The following is a 20,712-nucleotide window of genomic DNA, read 5'->3' as shown; positions in this document are numbered from 1 at the left end:
GGCACAGTCAAGTACTTGCAAAGTCAGAGTGTGATCGAGATGGGATTGACCACTCCAAGAGTTGGAGAAGAATGAGTCACTGTATTTCAATTTAACAAAATCTTGGCCAGGGTAATCCATCATATGGATTTGATATTTTGAAATACAATGTGGACAACCTGATCAGAGTTGACAGTTAAACTCTAGGGTGTCCTATGATCATTTTGGTCAAGAGGATGAATTATATGAAAATTATATCCGCATGGGTTCTAAGGATGTTGTTCTACACATTCGACCTATCCAGTCGTCGGGTACCATTGCTAGATGATCACTTCGATTGGTATAGAAATTTATTCCTATGCTACCGACTTAGGTTCAGACCTATGAGGTCACACACATTAGAGTTCATGATCCGATCAGATGGTTGATCAACTATTAAGAATCGTTCTAGGGTTAAATGATCAATACGATTGACATTTAACCCAGTGCAAGTGTTGCAGGAGGATCGATTAGCAATTCGATTGCTAATTGACTTAATTTGATTAAGCCAATGGGCTGAGATTAAGTCTAATTAAATATAATTTAATTAGATTTATTTTGGTCTTGATTGGATCAAGTCCAATTGGTTTATTGGATAAGCCAAGTGCAAGGAAAAACTAGTCCTAGTTCAACTAGGACTTGGGTCAATCTAATTTCTAATTTGATTAGAAAATTAAATCAGATTTAAATCTAATTTAATCTGATTAAATTAAGTTCTTAATTGGGTTAAGATCTATTTTAATTGGGTTGATCTAATTTTGATTTGATTTGGTTTGGAAAACTAAATTAAAACAAGTCATAAGACAGAATCCTAGTAAGACTAGGATTCCACCTTGCGCCACATAATCCTTCTCCACGCCCTCTCTCTTATTCAACGCCAATATCTACTTATTTTGTGCGACAAAAGTCCTCTCCCAGATTTCTTCCACGTTCACAAAAGGTCTCCTCTCTTCTTTCTTACATGGAAGGTGGTTTGGATCAAATCTAAAAGGAATAAGTTTGGATTTCGAATTCTAGGAGATAGAGTTTTAGAAATCCAAAACTCTTTCAATTTTGCACCGAATTTATCCAAATTTTTTTTAAAATTTTTGTGGCTTTTAGGGTATACATTGTACACCCTTTTTTAGTGATCCATGCACAAAAATATGAAGGAGGTGCTCAAGAGTTGGGCGTCCCTTAACTTGCCATGTTTGGATAAGCCTTGACTAGGTGTTTGACCTAGACAAGGACTCTATCATATCTCTCTATATAAGATGAGTTTCTTCGTGAAATTTTAGAAAAAATTAAAGATTTGAGAGACCTTTGTGCCATCCAAAAATCAAAGAGAAATACCTTTGGGTCATGGAGATATAAAAGACGCAAGTTTGAGTGTCTAGAGAGAAAAATGTGAAGAAGAAGAGGATCTTCTTCTTGGGTTTTTTGTTTTCATATCTTTCCTCCCTCCATCTTGAGTTTTCTGAGAGTGTCTCAGATCTGAAACTCCTCCTTCTACTTTTCATCTTTGGAAGAGTCCAAATCAAGAAGAAGGAGGCACCTGATCAACCATCAAAGAAGGATCAGCGCAGTACTAGCATACTGTGCTGATTTCCTGAAGCAGGACTTCTGATCGAGATTCGTGGGCTCGTGTGGATGACTCCTAGAGGTCGGATGCGTGTGCGGCTTGCAACATCATCCTCAAGCCCAGATCAGCAAGGTTAGAACGTCTAACTTGCAAGGTAATAGATCTGATCTATTGTTTAATACATACATTAGATGTAGTATAGAAATATGTTGATATGATCAACATGTAGTTCATGCTATATTTATATATTTTAATTTCTGATTTAATACCATATAATAATCATGTAATAGGATCTTAGATCTAGGGATTTTTTGATCTTAGAAAATAAATTTTGATTTATTTTAGTCTTCCGCTGTATGATCTTGAAAAAGTTTCAAGATCTAACCCTCTTTTTCAAGATCTAACCCTGAAACCCTAAATCTGGTTCCTTCATAATGATGGTTCATGGAAATAGACAATTGGAAGCTTGACTGTCATAAGGCATGGTCTTCGAAGTCATTCCCCAAGGTGACACCTATCACATGGCCAGCAAAGGGTAGTTGAGAGCATTTAATTTTAACTTCATCTATAAATTGAGCCTCTATTACCTAAAGCCGATATCAGCCAAAAGTCCCTCGTGATGTGGTGGTGCTGCTCCACTCGTCGTCAGGGGGTAGTCCACATATCTCTCTAGCTAGAAAGGTTTCTGCTGCTGCTTGACCAGTCGCCGGATGTCTGGGAGGAACACACTGGCGTGAAGTCCGATTTGGCATAAGAGGTGTTAGAAATATCCACCGCTCCGATAATTGAGTCGGACTGGCGGTCATTGGAGGTTGCTTCCATGCAGTGCTCCAAAGGAGGGCCTTCTACCTTTCTGAGGGGATGCTTCTTCCTCCCCAACAAGGTGAACTCTTGGGCATCTTCAGCAGAATATCTTGGAGGTGGATGTGCTCTTGGGAGGGTTCCTTCTATGCCCTCGTCAATATCTTCTCCCCAAGATCAGCATCCTCCATTGCTGGAGGTCCTCTTGCATAAATGTCTTTGAGGACCTCGAAGTGCAATTTAGGCCAGTTGCCAAGATTGGTGATTGAGGATGTCAGTGGGACTGCCCATCTTATAGCTTTTCTTTGTCATTGTCACCTTTGTACCAATGATGTTGCCTTTATGAAATAAATGTTCTCTTTATTTAATAAATGTCTTCTTTATCTATCGCGTGATTGCCATCATCATCCAAAATCATTCAAAGCTTCACTCGACTCGTCAAGGGGCATTAGCTAGTTGGTCGAAGTCCCGAAGGGTTATTTTTTTCATCGATGTACTCGCCCTCGACTCATGATGAGGAGCGGGACATTGGCCAATACTCACATGGCCCTCACTGAACTTATTCATAGGCAAGAAGCGCCACTAGGGCCGACGTTGATGTAGCCTACACTCAACTCACATGTGGGTGAGGAGTGCCACTTGCGTCGAGATCGTCATGACCGTCGCTTGACTTGCCCATAGGCAAGGAGCACCACTGGGGCCAATGTTGATGCAGCCTGTGCTCGACTAACACATGGGTGAGGAGCGCCACTTGGGTCGAGGTCGTCGTGACCACCAGTCGACTTGCTCGCAGGGAAGGAGAGCTACTGGGGCCAATGTCGGCGCGGCCTGTGCTTGACTTGCACGTGGGCGAGAAGCACCACTTGGGTCGAGGTTGCCGTGACCACCGCTTGACTTGCCCGTAAGCAAAGAGTACCACTGGGGTCGATGTTGGCCTGGCCTGTGCTCGATTTGCACATGGGCGAGGAGCGCCACTTGGGCCAAATAGGGCCCTTGGAAGGTTGTTCCCTTTAGTGCCATTCGACCCCTTCAAATTGTCCAAAATAGAAATTCGTGGAAAGTTAATTTTATTAACAAAAATGAGTAGTTATAAGTCTTACTAGCAGTACATTCGGATCCCTTGGCATTTGAAGGCCAGAAGATAGAAGTGGTGTTAATCCATTTCCTTCCCCCCGATAGCTTTCGATGTTTGAAATCATGTTGATGACGCCAGCTGTCGGTCAGTTATTGTTGTTGTCCTTATCAGGCTAGTGCTAGGGTGGCTCCTCTGAGGTTCAGCTTCGCTGCTCCTGAACATACTTTGCGAGATAGCCTCATCAGATAAGAGCCTCGATCTCATCCTTTAGCTAGAAGCACTCCTCCGTGTCATGACCATAGTCATGATGGAAGCAGCAATATTTTCGTTTATTTTATTGGGTTATGGGGTCTTCATCAGCGGAGGTCAGTGAAGATACACCTTACCCTCGATCTCCACGAGGATCTGGGCTCGAGGGACGGTCAACAAGGCATAGCTTGTATAGCACCGAGGTGGACTCCTCGCTCTTGGTGCTTTCAATGATCAAGAGGATTCTGCTTCAGCTTGGGTCAAGCGTGCATCCTCCCATGCATGCTTCTTTTTATTGGGGGTCCGACCTTCATCGCACCGACATATGATCCGACCTTCTTCGACTTGCATATGCTTATGGGTCCGGGTCAGGAGATCGGCACAGTCCTTCAGATACGTCTTGTCGTGGGAGTAGATAAGGTGCTCATCATGGAGGCCTCGCTTCAGCATCGACATGGCAACGCCTTTGTCCAGATTGCGCACTTTCGCATGGCTGTATTGAAACATGCCACATAATCACATAGAGATTCTCCCTCTTCCTGATGAAAAGAAAAGAGGCTGTCTGAGGTCCTTGGCTAGATCCGACTGTGGCCAAATTAAGCAACAAATTGGTGCCGAGTTGTTCAAAGGATGAAATGGACTCCGACAGAAGTTTGAAGTATTAGGTCCACGCTACCTTCATCAGGATTACGAGGAAGACAAGGTAGAGAAAGACGTCTGTGGTGCCCTAGAGTATCATGAGGGCCTTGTAACACTCCAAGTGGTTAAGGAGGTTAGTGGAGCCATCATATGGTTCTACCACTGGTATCTTAAACTGACTAGGGATCAGTTCTTGGAGGATACAGCGAATAAAGGGTGGCTAGCAACTAAAGTTGAAAATGTTATCATTCTCTCCGCTGCCCACCTAGGCCTTAGTGAGTTGGTGGTCGATCTCGTAGATCTTCCGCTCAAGATCTTCATCTCGATGAGATTGCCATGGCTTGGGGAGTAGCTCGGTGTCAAGTCTCTATCGGAAGAAGTAGGAGACCGTCAGCGTCGTCAATCGTGGCCAGACCCATGATGGCAGGACGGTCGTCGATCGGGGGAGGTCGATCGATCTATCCTTTGAGGAGGATTCTCCAGAACTAGAGATTGGTCTTGGCAACTATATCATGATGGCATCACTTGGGGAGCAGGCTGGGCCGATTGCCATTGCTTTATAACATATTAAAGGTGCTGGACGGCGTTTATCAGTGCTTGGATCTAACGGACTAGGTTGTCGAATCACTGGGATTCTACCATCACTGGTAGCTGGTCTGGCTCCACCAAACTGTGTGAGGTGGATGAACAAGAGGTTCCGCCCCAGCCCTGCCAGTCAATAGTTAGTGGGAAATGGAGGAGCGGCACGATATACTCTCTTTCTAAGTAGGGTTGCTGGGGGCCCTTTCTCTAGTGCCAAGTATCAAGGCTCCGAAGGTGCTGATGTGGCCGTAGGTGGAGGGTGGTCTATATCCCGGGACACCGGACAGATTTGCAAAAAAAGCCCGCTCACATTGGAGGTGAGGGCCTCCGACGGGAGACCCTCTGATGATTAAGTCAACTGAAGCTCGAGTACAGATAGAGAGAGATATGGGAGCTAGTGGTGACTTAGGTAGGCTTACTAGAGCCCCTTCTTTAGGTCCCCTTATTACCTTCTTATATAGGGAGATGTCGAAGTTTATTATTCTTAGGCCCGTCGATTGTCAGATTTGGACCCATAGGTGGTTAGTCGTGAGTGTTTGTTATGCCCACGTGACCACATTCTGAAAGTTTGTTGAGAGATTCCAATTGGCTGCCCTCATGGACCGATAAGTCGATAGGTTGGGATCAACTTGTGATCGAGGTGGTGCCCTGATCATATCTATGTCAACATGGATTGCGAGATCTTGCCTTTAGTAGTCGGCAAAATCCCAGTCCTGAGATCGTTGTCGGTCACAAACTTCATTCCCATCGATGCTTAGATATTGACTCAGAGATCAAAAGAATCCCGAGTCGGAGGTCGGCTAGAAGTTGACTCGGAGGCTTATGAGCATCCGAATAGATGTGGTCATTTCGTCTTAATTTTCTTTGGTGGATCTGATGATGCTTGTTCTTATCGGCTTAAAATTTTCGAGGGTGAGCCTTGAGATTCATGGTCATTTCGTCTTAGCTTTGGATCTGATGACGTCCGTTCTTGTCGATCCAAAATTTTTGAGGATGAGCCGTGAGATTTATAATTGAAGTGGCATGACCCCATAACACACTCCAACCTTTTCTACTGGATCTCGAAGCAGATGTTGTCCGATCGAACGGTTCACATCACGAAGGAAGAAGGTGAATCATTCTTTCGCGCGAAAGATAGTTCTTTTGCGCGAAGATAAGAAAGTTATCAAGTCAATCAGTTGGACGGTCATGACTATGGTCGTTTGTTTGTCCATCGAACTAGATCGGATGGGAGGTCGTCATAAACAATTTCGAAACCGACATTTCCCTCCTTAGAGCTGCGGCTATAAAAGGGGCGGAGCCGAGCGCTCCAACTTTCGCTGGAACCAGTCCGTCTGTTCTCGGAGCTCCTGAGATGGAGAACACGAAGGCGATCCTCCCGCTCTCTTCTCCCTCTGAATCCCTAGTGCCCGACGGGGAATCCCTTATCTCAGCTCTCCTTTGCGGTACGCTTCCTTCCCTTCGGAAACCCTAGATTCTTGTCTCGTGACGTTTTGTTGGAAACCTCTGCCCATCATTGCATCGTTCTGGTAGCTTCTTCAAGAGATTCGGTAGAACCTATAGAAAAATATTTATAAATTTTTTTTTGGGATCAGTTTTTCTTTTCCAGAATCTAAGAAAATCATCAATCTCGTTAAATCCTTGTAAGTCTTGGGTTTTCTTTGTTGGATACGCGACTGCTTCGCCTATTTGTTGTTTTGATCTTATCAAGATCGTATTTGCTGCTTAAAGATTCATGTTAAGATGCTTTTGCATTCGGCATTTGGAATTTCTTGATCCGTTTGAAAGATCTGAAAAATTTCCCTTTTAGGATTCAAGAACTTTAGTTTCTTGAACGAATTCTAATAGATTCTATTCCCTTTTTTTCTATTTTTGGATTATCTAAGTGCTACGATGGTTCTACAGTAATTTTGTTCTCATATAGATATTTTCTTGTGAAATCTTTAACGTTGATGCGCGGAAAAGCAGAGTTGCAGCGTGTTTCTTGATTAGCATCAGTATAGTATTTAGGCTATTTTTGGAAGGAATATGCTTTCCTTTTATTTGCGTGAATCAATATGTGAAGTCATCGAATCTTTCTATATGCAAGGATTTCGTGCATTTTGTAGAATCCACAGAAAACTAGTGGAAGTTTCTCTGATGAATCTCGGATAAGATTCTTAAGTTTTCTTATGAATTCCATGCTTAAATATCTTGAATTTCTACTTTTGGAATTAGTTGGCTGAAGATATGCAAATATTCCTATCAAGGTGTGAAAAACTATAATTTCTCGAATGGAGTCTTATAGTTTCTTTTCCCTGAGCCCTGTAATTTAGATCGCTGGTTTATTTTACAGGCTATTCAAAGTCACAGGAACTTCTAAATGTGCTCATGCAATTTTAAGAAATTATATTTCGATGGTTTCTGGAGATTGAATGGATTCATAATTTTTTTTCTTGTGGAGTCTTCTCCAGTACGAGAAGATCTGAGAAGAGAGTTGTATGTGTCACTTGATCAATGGGTGGTTTACTTTATTCTGAAACAAGGTTGTAAATTTATAGTTTTCTATAAGGGATGCTTTAACGCTTATCTTTGTTTTGGTTTTCATCTTAGACCCTATTTACTGCTCAAAAGCTCATGTTTAGATGCTTTGGCCTGCAAACTTTGGAACTTTTTGGTTGATCTTCAAATATCTGGAAAAATTTTCCTTTCCAGGAATCAAGAATCATAATTTCTTGGACTAATCTTGACATATTTCCATTTTGGGCTGACTTAAGGACCAGTGTTCTAAAAAGTGGCTGGGATATGTGGATGGTCAATGGACTGCATGGAACATATGTGCTACGTGGATACAGACACAATTACTAAATTTTAACTATTTAAAATAAATATAATATTTTAAGTACAATAAAGAAAATAATGAAAGTAATTTTTTATGGTTGGATAACAACAATATTAATATGAACAACAACTAAAAATTAGTGTTTATTACTTAATATCTACCATCTAATAGCAATAATTATAGCAAAATCAATATTTTAGCACCGTTAATACGCATATCAATCCCACCTGAACCTCAACAAACCCAACCATCAGCTTGAACCAGCTCCAGCTACATGGCCCCACATAAGATTGGGCCGTATATATAGCTCCAAAATAATAAATGCAGCCATATGATATTAAGCAGGCCACATTTGAGGCCATGCAACGCTAAGTTGACTGTCTTTTTGGTCCATATGAGATATGACTGTATATAGTAATGCATATAAACAGTGCTGTATGGTCAAGGGGCCGCATATGCATATGCAGGTGCATATGCTGCAATATGCATTGCATTTAAAACAGTGCTAAGTACTTTCTCAGTTAAATTTCTACCATAAGTTTGTTGCCATATACATTCATGAGCTCTTGTTATTGGGAGGTTCTGCAGATTATTTGAAGCATTCTGAACTTCTGAACTTCTATGTGTAATCCATGCAATTCTGATAACTTTTACTGCAGTCTTTACTGATATTTGATTAACTGATGATATCTTTATTTAACACTGAATGTATCTGAAATTTAGTTCATGCACTGCAAAACACAGTTCCATCCGTTGTGTTATTATACGATTTCAAGTTATATCATCTGCAGCAGGATTTTGTGCTCTTCATTGGGAAGCTTGGTTGATTCTTTCTGCATTTGAAGGTTTAACAGAGTTGGTAAAATTCATATAAAGTTTCTCAGATCATTATTATTGAAATTAAGTAAAATTGACCATCTTGTTGCATTCTTGCAAACCTAAGAGAATTCTTTAATTAATATTTGGAAGCTCTCCAGATTCTATTTTGATTGTATCAAGATCTTATTGTTGCCAATGGCTTGTAACTTTGGAATTAAAATTTAATCTTTGAAGATCTGAGAACCTTTTTATCTAGGATTTAATGATTGAAATTTCTTAAGTTGATTCTGATAGTTTCTCTCCCCTCTATTCCATTTTGGGTTTACCAGAGCATTATTTCAGTTCTACCATAATCATTTTGAAATGTGCTCATATATGCTTTGCTTGATGGTTGATTGTACAAGTTATACAAAGTTTCTGAACTTCTAGGTGTTCTTATGTGATTCAGAAAAAATTTCATAAGATGGTTTCTAGAGATTCAATAGATTGTAAACTTTCTATTTATGGAATCTTCTGTGGTACTAGAAGGTGAGATTATCATTTCATTTGAATGTACATGATACTGTTGTTGATGCTTTCTGAAATAGATGCATGTCTTTCTTGATCAATATCGATTTGATATATTACATTTGCAAGGAGGTGGCATCCCTCCTTGATCCAAATTTATTCAAGGCAGTATCATATTTGAGCACATGCTCTTGATCAGCAAGTGCTATTAAATAGAGGGTTAAGAAGTCCCTGATATAATTGCAATTTTCTGTCATTAGGGATATTATAATTTTGCTTTCTCATCTTGGTACAAGTTCTTACTTTACCATCCATTAATTAATACAGATGTGTCACAGCAGCTGCAGATAGCTATCCAAAACATGCTTAAGATGACCAGGTAAGCTTCTTGCTAGTTATCATCTTCATACTAATAGTTTGAAGGTAAATTACCCTCCAGTTCTTTTCAATCTAAAGAAACATAACCTATTTTGTATTTCGAGGAAAAAGCATGACTTCCTTAACTAGTGCCTTACTGCAGACAAGTGGATGGGCGTCAACTGGTTCAATTGGTAGAGTTGCTGGGAGTAGTTACCAGTGACCTGGGTTTAGGTCCTACTTACACGACTTTAAAATTTATTATCTCATGAATTGAGTGGGGGCTGGAAACCCCTCTGGTTGTTAAAAAAAAAGGGTGATATTTTAATTTTGTTCCTCTCTTACAGCATGTCATAATTTTGATAATTTTTTTATATGCTAGTTGTTGCTTTTGCTCTTTAATCCATACATACTTATTGGGTTTTGATCTAAACATTCAAAGCTGACCGTTCTGTTTGCTGTAACTTTGTATATCAATCAGTTTTCTATCTTCCTTTTGTTAATTTCTTGTTTCTGATTGTACTCATCAACATAAACAGTGAGATTGATCAAACCTCTGCTGAGATAATGGAAGAAATAGAGAAGTCCAAGGAGTCTGCAGGTGTTAAAAATAAGATCTTGGAGGAAGAGAAAGAACGATTCCAGAAAGCTGCTATTGCTGTGTTAGAGATGCTGAATGGCAGCGATATCAATTAAGATCTGTCCACTGTCACTTCATGAAGCATCACATGTTTTTTCTGATTCCATTCTTCTTTCTGACTAGAGCCATTCATGTCATAAGGTGAACTATATGAATAGTAGTTTGGCCTTTGAACAGCGACACATATGCAAGGTTGTCCTTTTGTGCATGATTTTCGTATAATCAATTAAAGACATAATTTTTAGTTTGAAGGCTACTATATTAGTTCTTTGTTTGGCTGTGTTCTTACAGGAAGATAGTGCCAGAGTTATGGTGTTTTGTTATTAAAGTGTATGAATACAATGTGCTTATATCATCGGTTTTTATTATTTCATCTTCCTTAAATTATTATTAAATGATGGTAGGCAGTATTTGTTGTAGGAAGCAATTTAATATCAGAATCTTTTTGTGCAAAGGATAGTTTGTTTATTTGCTGTGTAAGAATTTTATAAGAATCTCTGCAACATTTTCAGCTATCTTGGTCCTGACCTCATTTAATCCATCTTATACTTTTCTTTCATCCAAGACAATTTATACATATATGGACTTCAGAGACGTTGACCTTTGCACCCATATACACTGCCTCAGTATGAAACAGCAGTTAATGAGTCCTGTAATTAAGGAAAAAGACCCAAATGCAATATATTCTGTTGTATGGCTTTTTAGATGGTTCAGGATTTGATCCACTTTAAAAATGTTTGGATCTGGTAGAAAAGCATTTCAGCATTGTATGTCTATTGCAGACTTCTAGCTCAAACTATGTTATGACTTATGAGTTAGATGGATGTATCTTTCAGTTAGTATTGATCTGTTGGAGGGCTTAAATATTTGGTGTTTATATCTGCAAGCTGCTGATGGATTTGCAGCAAAAATTTTTATACTTCATAACACATATAGTCTTCGTCCATATGTATTTATTCATTCTTTATGTGGTTATCTACATAGATCTAGTTTTGGCATTAAGTCAAATTTATGTAGTTATTAGAAGACTCACTGCTTATGTGGAAATCATACTTGACATCTCAATTATGAACCCATGCAAAACTCGCCTACATGCTTAAACAGGAGTGTATATTGTCATGCTGACAATGCATTGAATGTGTACCTGCTGTAAAGTCTATGCAAGTGTATTAGCTACCATACTAGCCATCTTGAACTAGATGTTACTTATGTTGCTAACTGTGGTTGAATTTACCTTCAAGATATTAGGTGAATATTAGTTACTTCGACTCGTGCATTTTCAGTTAGTGGATTTTCATGAATTTTTAGCATCTTCTTGCAAGAAAGATCTGAATGCAGTGTAGAAATGTGAGATGCAAAGGACACACACCATAACAGTCATGTTTTTATGTTATCAATAGTATCTTCTTGCGAATAAAGTTTGAACATGTACATGTGCATTTGGTAGCTGTTCTTAAAGGTGTTTTTTTCTTGAATTGTGAGATATGAATTTGTTTTCTCACATAACTAGAGAACTGTAATGGTTTCAACCATCACAATTGACTGTCAGTGATTTATGACGAGTTATGATTGTTTCTTTTTGTCTTTTCACTTTGATCAAAGTGATCATATATCTGATGCTGATATTAAAGTGGTGAATGATCAACTCCTTTTGCAATGGCTAGTGGCTAACCTTGTTTAACACTGCACTTGCATGTGAGCATTTGCCTTTCTCTTCATTCAGAACAGATTGACAGCAACATCCAGAATGCTGTTTTATTCAGATTATCAAGAGTAGTGACTTCTATGTTGACTAAATAGTGTTTTTCTAACATGAAAGTTCTTTTGCTTGCAGTTCTTTCATTATTTAAGTTAAAAAATTCTCTTTTGATGTACACATTCAAAAACAATTTAAATCAATTATTTAAGGTTGCTTGGTTGAAATTGGTTGCTTTTTGCTTCTCTTCCTGTTTAATCTGTTTCCATGCCAGTTCATCCACACCCCCCCAAAAAAAAAGGATTTTTTTTTTTTTGTGAAACATTTTCAAGCATCGATGCAGTTTCACACGAAGATGTGTGTACCTTTTTTGTCTTTTATTCCAAGCTCTATTTTCAGCCTTCCCGTCTTCCTACCTTTGGAATCTTCTCTTCACTTTTTGGATGAGGATGGATGAGTACCATGAGGTCAAAGTTTGCATCGAGATCTTCAGTAGTGAATAGTGCATCGATGATGGAAGGCCAATGAGAGAGTAGGAGTCTGCCATAGGCTGAGGAGATGCTAATGGACTATGCATCAAGCCTAACCTGGACATAGCTCACCTTTCAATATATCCAAATTCCATACGAGCACCTCTGGGTTATTTATTTTGTTTAATAAATTCAACAGAGTATTTTCCTTCTAACTGTTCTTTTTAAAATCCATTTTTTCCCACTGTCCTGAAATTCTTGCAATTCTGGTTTTTATTGTTCACTAGTTGAAGTGGAAGAGAAAAATATTAGAAAGAACATCTAGGGACCAAAAAGTACATTTGTTAGTCCTTGCATTCAATCCATTATCTCAAAATTTAATACTTTCTTCTCGATCCCCTAACAACTAAGGGTTTAGGTATTAGTGCCAGTACCTGTGCCGATCACCTTCAACCGCATCGTGCCCCTGCCATTCTGGCATGTGTCGTTTGTATCAAAGAAAGAAAAGGTACTTGAAATCCCTTTTTTGATAAAAAATATAAAAAGGTAGATTAAAGAGATGCCATGCTGACCTGTGCCACTGCCAGGTGCTGGTAATGGCTTGGCATGATACATATTGGTCAGCACAAACCAGCACATGAAAACATTTTAACCACAATGTAATCCATTGAATCTGTTGAGCAGTAGGTTTTGTAATGTGGACAGGCATCAAAAACAGCATTTGTGCTTGGTTTTGAGGCACTGCTGCTTCGTATAAGATTTCCCATTGGTTTGGTGGTGTTTCTCAAAGGCTATTTCTGAAGATGGGAACCATCATTGATCAAAATCTTCACTCTATTCCCTTGCAGACACCCTCTGAGGCTCTAATCCCTGTGTTCGTCCCATTTTGCCTCAGCAACCATGGATTTCTACTGATAAGACAGATGTGGCCTGGCAGCTGGTGGTGTTGTTTGTGATGGCCATTTGTGGAATCTCCATCACTCACCAAACTTGTAAAGTTCTGGAATGAAATATAGAAGAATGTCACATGGTTCTGTTTTACCTTGTAATAAAAAAGAAGAAACTAGAACTTTGGTTGTTCAGTTTCTTGTGATTGCTGTAGGCTTTTCGGGGCCTTCCACCTTTATCAAAATCTTCTCTTCCTATACAGCTCAACCCACATGAATATGGTAACTTGGTATAGAATACTTATATTAAATGAGACAATTGATACTAAAAATGATTAGTAGTTCCATAGTTTATTTCTTGGCTGTTGACACTTTGTCTTTTTCTGGGATCCAACCTTTCGGTTAAGAATTGGTATAAAATTCTTATAGCCTAGTCAAACAATTTCTCCAGAATTAGCATCTGTAATTTACTTCTATATATTATTCATCAGTTATCTAGGTCACATATCATGTTTGAAACTTCGTAGAGTTAATGACTTGTGATAAAGAAGTATTTCATATCTTGTTGGATGATTTAGTCAAATAGAGAACCTTATATCTTTGAGGCACTGTGGTAGACTTCCATGTTTCTTTTCATGGGGCATTAGCTTATCCTACAACTATCTCTTTTTTTTTTTTTTTTTTTTTTTTTGATTTTAGTTATGGACAAATGACCAGTGTAACTTTGATATGAAGTTGTCTGTGGTCTTCTATCCAACTCTAGATTGGTCTACTCAAAAAGAGTTTGATGGATCTTGTAGCATCAAGGGAAGCAACATCAGTTTATAAAAATATGTTTTTACTCTTTTGTATGTCATGCTATTTGAATCTTTTTTTTTTTTAAATAAAAGATTTATTTGGGTTGTAACAGTATAAGTTTAGGAATCATATTTTTTCTATGACCTTTGGTTTTGTCTGGTCTGCTGCTTATTTAACACTACTTAGTGTTTCTTTTCCACTTTCCCACATTAATTTATTTGAAATGTTTGATGTTACTTTCTGTTGCTAAAAACATGTTATCAGAACCTGTGACATATAGGATTTTATCATATTAGCTTTTCAAAAAGAAATTTCAGTTCTTTACTGTTTACTTTTCATTCCGATCTCATCTTGCAAACATCTTATTCAAGACTAACATACTTATTCACCTATCATTTTTCCTTACTCTTTGCCTACCATCTCACTTGCATGACACCTGGTCTTCAGATGCAGTTTTATTGCACTGTGTCCACTCTCTCTCTCTCTCTCTCGGAAGTCATTGTGCCCATTCTCAATCTTCCACAAATAGATATTCACACATGCGCAAAGAGAGAGAGACCCATATCCTGGCCTACACATGCACAGACTGTATACACCCCCCACCTTTTGATGCCCCATAAACAATCCAAGTGCCTTAAATAATGACAACCTGGGACACCTCTTGCCAGAATGGTTTGATCATGATGGTATTTTGCGTTGCATCTGAGGCTGCATGCTTCCAGTTTTCATGAAAGAACCAGATCATAATGAGGTTTCCGTCAAAAGCTAGGAGCCTCCCAGGATGCCTAAATAAGCCCCTCTACCTGTTAGAAGCGTTGCTTAATTTCTCTAGCCCCGCACATCTTGCAGAAGAGAATTGAAAGTTTATCTGTATAAGTTGGCCAAATTTTTATTGTTTTTATGCTCTGAAGGATGTGGAGGTTTTGGGCACTGCAAGAGGTTCTGGCCAAGGGTGTAATGATTCAGTGAAGCCTTATTTTCTCTTCTCTTGTCTTTTCCTTTTCTTTTCTGCTCTTAGTTTAGTTTAAATCTCGCATCAGCAAGGCATAGCATTTTTTCCTATCCTAGTCTTTAGTTCCCCAGGGGTTTTGGGGTAAGGAAAGGCAATCACACCATCTTCCTTCCCCACCAATATTTCAGGTTAGTCCTCCCACAATTAGTCCTCTAGTAGTTCTTTGCTTTAATTTTGGTAATGTTCCCAATAGTCCTCACTCTGCTCAATCTTTTTTGTTGGAAAACACTTTCAGCACGACCAAGGCTCCTAGTATACTCTATCTTAGGGAGGTAGAATCCATAGATCAATATCTCCTTGGAGGCGGTGTCTCAGTGGCCAGCGGAATGGAACATTGGTTGGCCCTCGCAGAGCATCTGTTTGGTGGTAGTGTTCTGGATCAAGACTCACGAACTACTACATCAGCAGCAACCTTCCACCAACTGGAAAGTGACGAAACCCAATGTTGCACACACATGCACACATAGACTGGAAAACTTTGTGTATGATGAACCTTTTAATCACTTGATTCTTTTCCAGCTACCTTTATTATCATTTCCACACCCCCCCCCCCTTGAATTTTTATTTGTCTAGGTAGGGTAAATAATTCTATCTAGTTTTTTCAGTGGTTGTAATAAACTGGTAATAGATTTTTTTTGTTATTTTACATAATTTTATCTGAGATAACAATGTTAGATGAACTTTCAAGATAACTGTCACTCTAATTGCTGCCACAGCTTTTCTTTTAGTACTGTTCCTTTACCCAAAGTTTTCTATTTCAGTGATTGGTGGTTGTACAATTATTATAGATGTGTAAAATTTTATGCGAGTCCATGTTGCTTTTTGTGATATGGTTGCACAGATGTTCTTTCAGTTCTTCCCCTCACTGATCTGATATCAGTTATATCAAGGTCAGCATTAATTGCATGAACTTATGCTTAATAGCTATACTTTGATCTTTTAAAAAAAAAAAAATTGAAATGGCTTTTTATTCCCTCCATCTCTAATGATGATGTTTTATTCTTACTGTCCTTTTTCATTTCAAGTTGAAATTAGCTAAGTTCTTATGGGGCTTGTCGCTTTAAATTGTCTTTATCCCATGCTTCTAAATTGTCTTCTATTATGACAATTTGATTTCAGCCTTCTTATTTTTCTCATGCATGTTAGGCAGTTGTTATGTCTCTTAAGTTTTCTGTTTCAATGTGGTTGTTTGTGCTTACAGATGATGATAAAGAGTTTGGTAGCTATTGTTTTCTAATTGAACCTTTTCTGGAGATTTTACAGCAGTTCTGGTCTTTATGGATTATTCATATGCATTATGTTACTATGAGCATATAAAATTAGGACTTTGAGCATCAAAGTGATTGTTTAAGATTTTGCACAGATATTCCTTTGCTTGCTCTTCTTGTTCACCAAGTTGATATTGTTAATCATTGGTTGAAGTTTTTGGTTCTTTTAATTGTTTTTGATGACATTAGTAAAATTTGGTTTAGTGTTTTTTGCCGGATGGGCCTTAGTGTAGATTGCATTGCTTTCTTTTGTGTTTGTGCCATGAGTTCCTTTTAAGTAGTTTTATTTACTAATTGTACAAATTGGATTTTAAATAAGTTACTTTCCAATTTATGTAATTTTATTGGAAGTTGTGATGTTAGATAGAATTATTTTTTTAACATGCCTTTAATTCTAATCATCTTTTTTTAATAAAAAACTGAATTTTTCCTTGACCATCCAATTTATTTTGTTTTCCTTTCATAGCATTCTCTGTTTGGATTGTGGTGTCCTTTTTCTATTCTTTTTCATTACAAGTTAATATAGTCAAGCCTCGTTGTAACTCTAAAATTAGTCTATGGATACTCATCATTTTGTTCGTTGTCAGCTTTTCTTGCACTTTTGAGTTTGTTTCCTACCGTGTCTCCATTGATCTTAGCCCTCTTATATTTCCCACATCGTGATAGGTTACAGACTAGAGTTGGGATTTGTCCCAATTTGTGGTTGGATTGGAAAGCTACATTTCCATGTTGCCTACCATCTGCTTATGGCACAATGGCAGCTGATTAGTCAAGGTGCATTGGGATATTTACATCCAGATCTTGTCCAATCTCCGTCTGCTGCATGATTCATTGAGAGTGGATGATTGAACTGAATGTCTTTAGTCACTGGAGAGGATCTGGCCTTTGCAAGTTTTTTTTTTTTTTTTAATTTTCAAACTGGTTGCGTTTACCAAATGTAGATAAGTATTGCAACAGTTTAATTGCATTATGGTGCAAGGTTTTAAATCCCGTGGGATGGGGCTGCCTTGGTTTTTCCATGGAACAGGACGCATCACCGTCCCGCCCCGTTCCGACACTTGGGACAGAGGATGTCCCAAGGCGTTCCGATCGGAATGCTAGGACACTAGCAGGATGGTCTGTCCCAACACATGGGATGGTATCCCATCCCGATGTCTCACGGAACATCCCGTTGGGACCTGAATCTCTGTTATGGTGTGGAAAAAGTCCACTTTTGTGATTAGGAAGGGCTAATCCCCACCTTCTACCCCATACCTATCCTATCCCTTGGGGGTCGATGGCAACAAGAATCCTATCCCCTTGCCCAAATAGCAAGAGGTGATATTATTCGAGTGAGCACTTGGTGGTAGAAATTTGGTTCATTAAGGCACTTCCTCAGTTAGATGTTATATACATGTTTGTTTTTGAAGAAAATGAAGAAGATTCTCTCCCATATAGTTTTGTTATGAAATTAGATGCTATAATATGATATGTATGGTATGGAAGTTTCCCATTGGTTACAATGGAAGACGTCATGGTGTTCGGTTACTTGGCACCATGCAACGTCAAATCCTCATGTACAACTTGATTTACATACATGTTTGTTGACATAATGCCTGCTTACTTTCAAATTGTCAAGGATTTTCTGAAGTTAATCTATATATCTTATATCTATTTTTTATAGATCAGCGATGGGGGATCATAGTTCTCCACTTTCGTGTGTGATCTAGGTCCTCTTTTTGGTGGTCCTGTGGTGTGATTTAATATGAAAAGGCATTAAGAATGCTATCCTATTTCCTCTTTCTATTTTGGTGTTTCAAAATCTTCCTCTCTGTGTACCATTCATTCGAGATAAATGAATTGAATCATATGCATGTTTGCCTCCAGATTCTATACTTTAATTGCCCAACTATTGCATCTAATGATAAGTATCAGAGGAACAATATCTGACTCTACTTCAAAGTATATACTTGGCCTTTCACATATTCATATTGCACAAAACTTCAAACATTCATATGATTCAATTCATTTATCTTTATTTTTAGAAAGTAAGGCTTTTTAGTCTCATTTTTGATTTTTTCGACAATAGGATTACTATTTGCCGCCTGTTACTTGTGTTACGAATGACCATCGTTGCAACTTTAAAAAGATAATCACCCACTTTGGTAGCTGTAAAAGCAATTAATAATATGAAATATTCATATCTAGCATTATAGCAGTAATGGACAGCATAGCTCAATTCTTTTTTAATACGCATGTTCTCCTGATAGATTAGCCTGTTTATCATGCATATCAAATTACTCTCTGTATATTGCAGTTGCCTTCTTGGTAGCCATGGTCATATTCAGTGTTATCTCCTAATTTTTTTTTACAAGGAGAGGTTCCTTGTTGTGGTCAGCATGGGAGCTTATATTGTTGATGAACTCTGTTAGATTCAATTCATCAGATTAAGTCCTCTATTACCCCTAGATTTCATGCATTTTGCATGTATTGATTTGTGCTCTTTCCTTTCAAATCTTTTTGAACCAATAGCAGCCAATGCTATCCACGGTTCCATGGTTCATGGAATGAGTGGTTTTTTTTTCTATTTATTACTGAGACAACATGGTCGTTATAACCATGAAGTTGCTATTAGTGTATAGATACCCAAACTATAACTATAATTAATCAGCAAAATATATAATTATCTATTTAGTTTACTGATCTTAGTGGTTAATTTCTTTTTCAAACATATCCTCGTATGTTGAGATCAAAGACAACCACCATCTATCTGGTTGCTTTTATCAAGTTATTTCTTTCCCATGTGAGTTTTGCCTTCTATTTTTGCTGTACGACACTTTGCCCAAACTTTAGCTGAATGCCTTTGCTTTTGAGTTTGTAAACAGCCATATTTAACTCTGCAACGGGTCTGGTTTTTATCATTCTGCACCTGCCTACTTTTCACCAAAAAAAAGCTCTATTCAATTGGTCTATTTTTCTTTGATTTTTTTTTTTTTGGCTGCAATGATAATGCATGAGCATCTTTTAATTCTCAAAAGTGCACTTGCTCTAATTGCAGATCCTAGTTGTTGTATATTGTTTTCCCCATTTTTCCAAGATATTGGTTCTTTTTTTTTTTCTTTTTCTTTTCTTTTTTTTTGGGTGGGGCGAGGGGGGGTGTTGGGGGGTTACACAAGACGTTGGATTTGACATGATGTCTTTTGCTTCCTAAAGCATTCAGCTCGCCAGAGATGAAAATCTTTCAGAGAAAATAAATAAATCCAAAATTTGCTGACACCTATTTGTAGGTTTTCCAAAACCTACTTAAGAAAGTTAAATGCTATTGCAGCTGATGACGAAGTCTGAATTCTTATTTAAATCGGTTGCCACAACATTATTATCAACTTTTGGAAATTTAGTTACATTTGCCATACATAAATTTGGATGGTACCATCCACCACTTAAGGAAAAAGGTTTCATGTTGACATGTGCTTTCCTCTCTTACAGTGGCTTTGCAAGTATTAGGCTTGGGCTTCGTTTGGCATTGCTTTTGAAGAACCAAAAATTGTTTCCTGGATTGCCAAAAGGCTCTTTTGAATAATTTTGAGATGTTTAATAAAAATTTTAAAATATCTTTCTAACTTCTTCAAAAAAAAAAAAACTGAAAAAAAAAATCTATTAAAGAAAAGCTTCAATTTAGAGTTTTAGGGGAAGCTCTACTTGAGATGCATTAAGAGGTTATTTTTTTAGGTGGTAATCTTACATCATCATCATCATCATTATATTACAATAATCATATTATAGTAATACTTTAAATACTTTTATACTATAATAGTATATAATATAGTACTCTCATAATATATTGAAATGATACTGCAAAAATATTTTTTATATTATCTAATAAATTTAAAAATCTATTATTTATTATATTATTTAGGTCAAATATTAAGCTAAATAATTTATAAATTAAAAATATTTTATAGTAACATTTTTGATAGTACAAATAGATAAATAATATAATTTTTAAAAATACTTTCTCGACTAGGTTGCTGAAAAGATGTTAAAATTGCACAACATTTCTGAAATATAATTACCAAATAATAAATATTTGTTTTATTAAAAACTTCACTAGCAAAATCTTACGATTATCTACAGCAATGTCTGCAGGGTCTCAATCTATCGGACACAGTTTTGGGATAGGTAAGAGTGTAGGGTTGGAACCCTTTACCGTTCTCTCCAAAGAAAAAAAAAAAAAAAAATCCTGCTCGACGGCTGAGCTGAGCAGATGCGAAATATCGACGGCCCGCACTCAATGTAGAAGTTTTTGGGCTTCTGAATGCAACGAACCTTCTATGGATCCGAATTTGGTGATGCTACATTGTCATATGAGTTGGATGGCCGTTACGGGCCGTTTTATTATGGTCGCTAGGGCCGAGAGAGTCCATTACCGTATTCTGGCTTTTCCGGCTACGTTGTTTTTCTCCTCTCTTTTCTGGGCTGCTTTTTCATAATGACAATAATAATAAAATAAGGCTCGGCGACCATTACGCTGAC

The 20,712-nt window shown here is 37.9% G+C and overlaps 1 protein-coding gene across 1 annotated transcript; it reads left to right on the top strand.

The window, feature by feature from the left end:
- Positions 1-6,164: 6,164 nt before the first annotated feature.
- On the top strand, positions 6,165-10,320 carry LOC105040285 (uncharacterized). The gene is made up of 3 exons (XM_010916749.3): positions 6,165-6,370; positions 9,400-9,451; positions 9,969-10,320. The coding sequence occupies exons 1-3, from the start codon at positions 6,280-6,282 to the stop codon at positions 10,123-10,125; spliced, it is 300 nt and encodes a 99-aa protein (XP_010915051.1). The 5' UTR covers positions 6,165-6,279; the 3' UTR covers positions 10,126-10,320.
- Positions 10,321-20,712: the final 10,392 nt, after the last annotated feature.

The sequence above is a fragment of the Elaeis guineensis genome, chromosome 3 (genome assembly GCF_000442705.2).
Source record: "Elaeis guineensis isolate ETL-2024a chromosome 3, EG11, whole genome shotgun sequence".
NCBI classification, from domain to species: Eukaryota; Viridiplantae; Streptophyta; class Magnoliopsida; order Arecales; family Arecaceae; genus Elaeis; species Elaeis guineensis.
Note: the sequence above shows the minus strand (reverse complement) of the source record. Positions and strands in the feature narration are given on the sequence as shown.

What these genes read in the sequence shown, in the direction of transcription:
- LOC105040285 (XM_010916749.3), top strand. Translation starts at nt 6,280, where the DNA reads ATGGAGAACACGAAGGCGATCCTCCCGCTCTCTTCTCCCTCTGAATCC. An exon ending in TATCTCAGCTCTCCTTTGCG is followed by an intron (nt 6,371 to 9,399) that starts GTACGCTTCCTT and finishes TAATTAATACAG; the next exon opens with ATGTGTCACAGCAGCTGCAG. An exon ending in AACATGCTTAAGATGACCAG is followed by an intron (nt 9,452 to 9,968) that starts GTAAGCTTCTTG and finishes CAACATAAACAG; the next exon opens with TGAGATTGATCAAACCTCTG.